Consider the following 9,241-nt stretch of genomic DNA (forward strand, 5'->3'; position numbering starts at 1 on the left):
ACACAAAGAAAAGCATGTAAAATGCATTTAAAATGCAGCTTTTAAAAAACATATTCCCTTTATCTGATTATTGTTTCAAATCCCATGATAATAGGTAAATCATACCTCTTCCTTCCCTTCCCCCTCCCCTAAAAATGTCAGATCATACTTTCATGGAATTATGACTTTCTTTTTTAGTTAAACTGTCACTACTTTGTAATGCCATATAGACACAATTTTGCTTTGATTCAGTAAGCTTTTGTCATTCTAGAGATTTTCCAGCAAATCAATACGATGACAGTATTGTAATAGACTAACAACCAGTCGGTGTACCAACAACTATTTGCTCTGCTTTATTAGTTCCTGAAGAGAATGAAATACTAAGTTTTGCTGGGGATAAGCTTAGAAGTGCATACCCTGCTCTTTTTTCTGAGCCAAGATATCAACCATGAAAAAGACCTTTAAAAATCTCACTCCTCAGACTGCCTCACTGGGACTTTGGAAGTCTCTACACTTGTTTTTGATGGGCTTTCCTCAAAAAGCTCTTCAGACTACCTCTGAGAGCACTATGGAGAGATGTTCCTTTCCAAAGGTAGTGTTGCGACTTGAAGCCATGTCTCAGTAACACTGTTTCCTTGGAAGATGGACTAAACATGGCACAGGGTAAAGATATTACCCAGTTTCAGAAACATGTAACCCTGCAAAATAATCTGCACTTCAGGCCTAAGCCTAGATGCTAGGTCAGCAATGTAGTGTTCAGCTGCTCTGCTAGGTCTCTAAAATTTAAATAAAACTCAAATGTAAGAGTCATAAGTGCAAAAAAAAATTTTTTTTAAGTAGACAGTGTTGGTTTTATAGGACAAAGTAATACTCTGAGAAACGGATACAAGGAGTCTTATTTGCAAATATGAGTATAGTTTTCCTGAGGCTGTTACATTTTTACCCTTAAAAAAAAATCTTATTATTGTATTTATTTGTTTTTGCAGATAACAAACCAATCCAGCAATCTTGGATGAGGAAAGAGACAAATAACATCTATTAGATTGACAAGCTTGCAAGATTTCAGTGACTTTTGTCTCAGCACAAATTAAAAATGAGCACGAATTTTTGCCCCAGTCACTACTTGCAACATTCTTACAGAAAACAGAATTGTGATACACACATCATATTATATAATTTATGTACCTAAATGGCAGGTCAATTGCAATTCATTCAGGAGTCAAAAAATCCAAATGCATTTCAACTACAATATGATGGTTTGTATACTTTGATCTTGTCATGCAAAGAGTATTTCCTTGTTTGGAGATCAGGATTTAAATCAGTTATCTGCAATATTCAATTCATATTCTTAAGAAATGAATTTTTAGTACTTCAAAAATACAAGGAAGATATTAGTTCTGGTGTTTGGCATGAAGTTACGCAAAAACCTGATGTTTTATCAATGAAAATATCCATTTCATTGGATCTAGGGTTCTTCTTAGAATAAACAGTCAACATTAAAAAAAGATAACACTATTAAGAATAAGCTTGAACAACTTAAAGATGATGATTTGCTATTCCTGAGTTTGGCAATGCCTTGGAACAGTGCCAACGACAAAAATTTTACAAAAGCAGGTTACATGACCCCTCACAATAACATCCATATCTGATAAAGTAAAAAGCTTCAAAAGAGCTGCTTTTTGGGCAGAAAGGGGTTCATCATGTATCAGCTGGGTTTGCTCTTCCATGTGTTCTTCAGATAGCATCTACAGACCCATGATTAGCAATTAACTTTAAGAAAACACAAACATATAAAATAGAAGCAGTATGTTTTTGTGGTATTACTGCTACTATATCACGGACACAATAACATGGGAAAAAAAAATCAGGACTAATTACTCAGAGAAAAGATTTGCCAAACAAGACATGATATTTGCTTCATATTCTGAAGCTATTGAGAACTGTTACCTAATGTTAAAGCTTAGGAATGGCAAAAGTTCTTCCAAAACATATTGTAAGCAAGTATTTCTAAGTAAAGCAGAATATAATAGCAGAGTCACCTAGAGCAGGCTGCTTAGGACTGTTTCCAGTCAGGTTTCTAACGTATCTGAGGATGGAGACTCCACAACCATTCAGAACAACCCATTCCAATGTTTGACCACTCTCACAGTAAAAAAGTTTTTTCTTAAGTGGATTTTTCTGTATTTGAATTTATGCCCATTGCCTCTTATCCTGTCACTGGGCATCACTGAAAAGAGTCTGTCTCCACCTTTTTTACTCCCCCATCACCACATATTTGTAGATGTTGGTAAGACACACCCAAGCCTTCTCTTCTTCAGGCTGAACAGTCCCAGCTCTCTCTGGCTCTCCTTGTATGACAGATGCTCCAGTTCCTTAACCATCTTCAAGGCTTTTTGCTGGATTTGCTCCACTATGTCCACGTCTCTCATGTACGGAGAAGCCCAGGATTGGACACAGCATTCCAGATGCGTCTCATCAGTGTTGAGTAGAGGGGAAGGTCACCTCCCCTCGATCTTCCAGCAATGCTCTGCCTTCTGCAGCGCAGGAGGCTGCTGGCCTTTTTGCCGCAAGGGCATGTGTGTTGTCCACCAGGACCCCCAGGTCCTCCTCCGCTTTCCAGCTGGTTGGCCCCAGTGTACTGTGGCACCTGGGGTTACTCCTCCTCAGGTGCAAGAGTTGGCATTTCCCTTTGTTGAACTTAAGGAGGTTCCTTCTGTCAGTCCATTTCTCCAGCTTTTCAAGGTCCCTCTGAATGGCAGCACAACCATTTGGGGTGTCAACTACTTCTCCCAGTTCTGTGTTGTCAGCAACTTTCTGAGGATGTTCCCCATCCCTTCAGCCAGGACATTAATGAAGATGTTAAACAGTATTGGACACAGTATCAACCCCTAGGGTACTTCACTAGTGACTGGTCCCCACCTGGGCTTCATGCCATTGGTCACAACCATTTTAGCCCTTCAGATCACTTCACAGTCTACTTATCTCTACTGTATTTAATCAGTTTGTTTATTGGGATGTTATGGGAAACAATGTTGAAAGTCCTGCTAAAGTCAAGATAAACAACATCCACTGCTCTCCTCTCATGCACCAAACCAGTCATCTCACCGTAGAAGGCTATCACATTGGTCAGGCATGACCTTTTCAAAAACCCATGCTGACTTTTCACAACTACCTTCATATCCTTAGAACATTTGGAAGTGGTTCCCAGGATTAGTTGCTCCATTTCCTTCCCAGGGACCAAGCTAAGGCTAATCAGCCAGTGGTTCTGTGGATCCTCCTTCTTGACCTTCCTTAAAATAGGAGAGAGATTTGCTGTCTTCTAGTCCTCAGGAACCTCCTCCAATTGCCATGACCTTTCCAAGATTGTAAGAGTGGCCTTGCAATGACATTAGCCAGTTCCCTCAGCACTCACAAGTGCATCTCATTAGGGCCCCAGACTTTTGTTTATCCAGTTTGTTGAAATGTTCCTTAAGGAGATTCTTCTCTACTTCCTTCATCAAGACTTTCCCACTGTTCTTAGTTGCTTGGTATTCCCAAGGGCAAGTCTTAACCACTAAAGACTGAAGAGAAGGCATCCAGTACTTCAGCCTTTTCTGTGTCCTTTGTTGCCAGGGCCCCTGTCCCATTCAGGAGCAGACCCACATATTCCCTAAATCTTCCTTCTGCTGCTGATACACTTTGAAGAACCATTCTTGTTGCTATTCACATCCCTCGCCAGAGCCAACTCCATGTGGTCTTCAGCTTTCCTAACCACATCCCTGCATGTTCAGATAATGCTCTATATTCCTCATGGGTCACCTGCCCATGATTCTACCGTTTCTATGCCTCTTTTTTTATGTTTGAGTTCAGTCAGGAGCTCCTTGTTCATCCAAGCAGTCCTCCTGCCACATTCACATCACTGTCTGATCATCAGGATGAGCCATTCTTGAGCTTAAGATCCTCCACTGTAATTTTACAGGTATTGAGAAGTCTCTGAAAAAAGCTACTGCTTAGATAACAATAGAAATAATACCTATCAGAATTTGACTATTGGTGTAGTGGAAAGTAGTCTGTTTCTTTACTAATGTTGTGGTTTAACCCTGGTAGGCAGCTAAGAGCCACACAGCTGCTCAGTCACTTCTCCTCAGCAGGACGGGGGAGAGAATCAGAAAGGTAAAAGTGAGAAAACTTATGGGCTGAGATACAGACAGTTTAAAGCAAAAGCTGCGTGTGCAAGCACGGCAAAATAAGGAATTCCTTTACTACTCCCCATCAGCAGGCAGGTGCTCAGCCACTTCCAGGAAAGTAGGGCTTCATCACACGTAACAGTTACATGGGAAGAAAAACACCATAACTTTGAATGTCCCACCTTCTTCCTTCTTCCCCCAGCTTTCATTGCTGAGCACAATGTCATATGGTGTCGGATATCCCTTTGCTCAGTTGGGGTCACCTGTAGGAGCTGTGTTCCCTCCCAACTTCTTGTGCACTCACACTGGCAGGGCAGTATGAGAAACAGAAAAGGCCTTGACACTATGTAAGGATCACAAGCTGCTATGAAGAAAATTAACTCTATCCTAGCCAAAACGAGTACACAACTTCTGTGCAATTCTATCCTGCTAAATGGAAATATTATACTTACAGCCTGATTAGGCAGATTGTCAGTCTTAAGTTCTCTGTAGTTGGAATACTGAATATAAACAGGCCGATTGCAGAGATAAGGTCTAGCAGTAGCATAGTAGTTCACCATAGTAACCGCAGTTTCTTCAGAAGCCATTTCCAAAAGTGCCTGCAACCAATACATAGCAGTTTTCAGTGCTGTTTTGTTTACAGGAGGGAACAAAGCATCAAAGTACCATTTATTTCCAATTCCACTCTCACTAGAAAAAGATCATGTGAAAGCACAGTACTCATTTGTTCAGCATTAAAATGCATTTGTGTGTGCATATTTATGGGGATATTTGATTTGATTTGTGGGTTTTCTTAAGAGGTTTTACACTGTAAGTAGAAGAAGTCATTAAGAAGAGGTGAAATAAGTATGACATATGGGAAGCAATGCTGCTAAAAATACCACACTGCTAATGAATTCATTAGGTTCCTGAATCTAAGTACTATTACCTAGGTAGCAGATACGTATACTGATTGAAAAAGTGGGAACAGGACACTAAACATCTATCACTTTGTGCATTATATTAACCCAGCTCAGTGTTCTCAACAATTTTCAAATGAATGCCTATTATTTTTAGGATTTCAGTGTTTATTTGTGATGTGAACTACCCTGTCACATCTAAAAGGATTAAAAAAAAAAAAGTAAGCAATTTATTTCACATTAAAAAGTTAACATGCATGTTAATTATTTAATCAGGCAGGTTATTTCAAGGCATATGTCAACATCAATAGTGACAATGTAGTTCTTTATTGTCTACATATTCTTACATAAGGTGGATATAATGTTTAGCAATATTATTAACAAGTTACTAGGTCATTATTTAATCCAAAAGTATATTAAAAACTTAAAATAAATATCAAGACATCCTTTCACATTTGAAAATATGAAAGTCTTGAGCTATTAATTAAATATTTAGACATTCTTGCAATCATATCATCCAAAGGCAATACCAAAAGGGTCATAACTTGAACCACATTTTGAGCCTTGCTCTTACAATTGAAACATTGAAAATTACATACCTGATTTTTCCCTTTTAGCATCAAGAGGTTGGTTACTGTGCCAAAAGGAAGGCCTAATGAAATGACATCTGCTTCAGTCGCATCACTTGGAATTTGACCAAGATGAAGGACACGTGAAGCTGAGCGTGGCAATCTCTCTTCTCTAAGTTTCTTCTCATCATCTAAAATATTTTAGGGAGAGGGATGGACAAGCAAACAAGACAAACTTATTGTACAGTATAGATACCAAAACCTAGAAGAGCTAAACTGCTGTCTCAGCACTGACATTGACTTATCTATAGCTTTTGGTATCCTAAGAAAGGACAAGTCATATAACCAAAGGACAGTTTAAGAAGACCCCTTCAGCTGTTCCAAATCTCCACTGCAAGGGGAGTGTGTGGTGTGTTTGTTTCACTTTGGTTTGCTTATTTTCTTGTAGGGTTTTTTTGGTTGGGTTGGGTGGGGTTTTTTTTTTGAAGTCTCACAGACAGAGAGCCCAGTAACATATTTACAAAATGTTGATTACACAGAAGGGCAAGTAGTACTTAGGAGGTAATACATTAATTATTTTTTTTTATTGCTAACTTATCTTCCTGCATGGTATGTTTGCTTAGATTCATTTGCTGCTGCAAAGAGTTTTTTTATTTTATTAAAGAAAGCCTGTGGTCCCACATGATTGTAAGTTTGAAAAAGTGTTTGAAAAGGATAGATAGCAGTGAGGCGTGAAATCCGTACAGATCCTAAAGTTTTCTACTTTGGCAAAATGCCTTTTTTTTTTTTTTTTTTTTTTTAACATATGCCTATTTGGATCCTGTAACAGGTAGGTGACCAATGGTTACATTTCAAGGACATGACTTGGAGTCCTTGAGAGCACCTTTAAGCAGAATACCACATCTGAAGAGGCAGATTGTTCTAGAAGCTATCACAATGGATTATTAACTTAAAGTAGTAAAAATGAAATTCATTAGCCTACCTACAGATCCCAGTAAGAGATTCTCATAAAGCAAGCTACAGAGGCTTATGAGACTTGATGGAAAAAATATCCTAAACTAGAGGAAAGACAGCATATTTGATAGAAATTGTATTGAAGTCTAACTGCATACCATTTAGCTTAAAAGAAGAAACAGCCTTCTTTTTTTAGTCATGTGCCACAAACAGCTTCACTCCAGCAAGACTGATAGCCTTAACACCTCATGTGTTGCATTATGCCTTCCAAGGGGAGTCACAGAAGTTTGGTAAAAAATATCTGTATGAGCTTAGTAAGTAATTTCAGATTTTGCTGTAGGTTTTGAGTACAGTCTAAGGCTGAGAAGTGGTTCACACAAGTCATTCTGTAAAAGGATCTTTACAGAGGATTTTTTTACTAGCGGAAGTCTCTAAAACTCCAAGTTAGGTGATCTAAGCCCCAACCACGGCACACTCATAAGCCAAGTTAACTAATTCCCCCACCTGCAGAACAGGAAAGTCTGTTATGCATTTATTTTTCCATCAAGAAATTTTAAATGGCATCATGTGCTCTTTGTGAATTCTGAAAAATGTGAACATGAGGCACACTTGTTGGGCATGAGACTAAGACACACAGAAACATATTAAACACATATCAGTACCAAGCCACGATGGGATATATTACTATTAAAGCATAACAACCCATCCTATTTTGTTAAATCTGCTTTTCAGGTTTAAAATGGACAAGATGTCCTTGACTTAGTAAAGTCAAGGACTGCTTGACTAAAGAAAGCAGGAAATGAAACCTAACAGGAATTTTGCCTTTAGTTTAAGTTGAGAGACTCTGGCAGAAGAAATACCTTCTGGGTTCTGACTTATCATCAGAGTTGACAAAATGGAGCTAAGTGGCAAGCACAGCATTTTCTTTCTACATTTTCACTGAGTGTTACAGAAGTTTTCAGGTCAGGCATTCAGCCAAAAAGGACAGTGGTTACCAGTACAGTTTCAGCCTGTGTACATACAGTATGCATCCTCTATCTCACTATTTACCCATTCGCAAGCATATGTTAGCTCTAGTTGATCTGCCTTCGGAACAGTGACCAACGCCTGACCTAAAAATGCTATTAAAGTGCTTATTTTCCTGTTGTAATTATATTCAGTTTTGTGGAACTTTAGCTAAGACACTAAATCAGCAGTAAAAGCTAGCACTCATTCCATTCCAGGTATAAAGACCTCAGCATTTTTTAAATGATGCTTCTTTCTCCAGCTACTGTTTGATACTAATTTTGATGCAGAGTGATAATCATGTGGGTTTTTGGCATCTAAGTTTCAAAATTGATTCGACAATTCTTTAAAGCATGCCCAAGGCGATCACCTCTTCCAACTCAATTGGGTGAAAGAAAAAATGCTTTCAAACGACAATGATAAGAGAAGCCTTATGAACAAAGTGAAATTTGGGGCCTGGTGCTACAAAGGGAAGTCCATTACAATCATGATTGTAATGGTACAAATATATTTCTCAAGCGAGTAGCCTCAGATCAAGAAACCCAAAACATATTTTAGATATATGACCCACCAGATGAAAAAAATGTTGCAGGTGAAGCAGTTGTATTAGGTGAAGAGTTGCATCTCAACAGAGATTACATAAACCCAAAATGAAGTATAGAGTTATAGAAGAGAATTAGAGGGTTTTTTTAGATTTATTAGGATACAAACCCATCTATCTTATTTTAAAGTTTAATATCGTTTAGACACCCTGGACACTATGAAGGGTCAGTGGTTGCATGGACAATTAATAAAAGCCACTTGAATTTAATACAAATTTATATTCCTTGCCAGCTGGTTTCTTCTCACAAAAATACCATCTACACAGGCCTGAAATACTTCAGTTATTAAATTACTGAGTTATAAGCTAATACTGTTTCAAGCCAAGCAGAAGCCTCTGGATGTCACACTGAATTGATTAGCAGAAGTATGAACAGTCTGACATGTGCAAGTCGAAGAAATCAAAAAGAAAAAAATCTTCAAGTTAGCTCCTCACACTCTTCATTTTCCTTATCCCCCATTGGAAATACAGCAAGTAAGTCTTAGATGCTTATCAAGAGGTCATCTGCTCTGTCCCTTGCCCCATTATAAAATCAACTATTTGGAAACCACTGTTGACAGGCAATTATCTATGTCATGAGTTAGTTAATTTATTTTACTTGAAGTTAACTTATGCAGCCATGGACCATTAATATTTCAAACTCACCTAAGCTGAAAGTACCTCCAAAGAAAACAGTCCCAGCTTTCTCTCTCTTTCAACTTTTTGTTTGATCTAAAACTACAGGTAACCAAATACACTTCCCGCATCTTTCTCAACACAGAGTGGGGCAGATCATAAATTTCTTTGGATGGTAGTACTAGTTTAACATATTTGAAGAAACATGTGGCTGTGGTTTCATACTGAGCCAACACATTGCTTAAACAGACCCAGTTTCCTTACCCTGCATGTGTCTATCCAATTTCCCACCATCTCCCAAAAAAACCATTCTGCTGAACAACACTCCATGCATATATGTAGTGAACCAGACAAGAAAACATCTGATCGGGGGGGAAATCATTTTTCCTATTGCTTCCCTTGCAAAAACACTACCATTCATCTCAAGCCATGGAGAGATTGTCTGGTGACAAG

The 9,241-nt window shown here is 38.4% G+C and overlaps 1 protein-coding gene across 1 annotated transcript in view; it reads right to left on the reverse strand.

The window, feature by feature from the left end:
- Positions 1-7,621, reverse strand: part of PTBP3 (polypyrimidine tract binding protein 3) — a 25,877-nt gene extending 18,256 nt beyond the window's left edge. Inside the window, exons 1-3 of the mRNA XM_010578187.1 lie at positions 7,618-7,621; positions 5,644-5,804; positions 4,598-4,744 (exon numbers count right to left, since the gene is read on the reverse strand). Coding sequence (XP_010576489.1) covers positions 4,598-4,744; positions 5,644-5,804; positions 7,618-7,621 — 312 coding nt within the window. The remainder of the gene's footprint in view (positions 1-4,597; positions 4,745-5,643; positions 5,805-7,617) is intronic.
- Between the last annotated feature and the right edge of the window lie 1,620 nt (positions 7,622-9,241).

This window comes from Haliaeetus leucocephalus, unplaced genomic scaffold (genome assembly GCF_000737465.1).
Source record: "Haliaeetus leucocephalus isolate CR32 unplaced genomic scaffold, Haliaeetus_leucocephalus-4.0 Scaffold605, whole genome shotgun sequence".
In the NCBI taxonomy this organism is placed as follows: Eukaryota; Metazoa; Chordata; class Aves; order Accipitriformes; family Accipitridae; genus Haliaeetus; species Haliaeetus leucocephalus.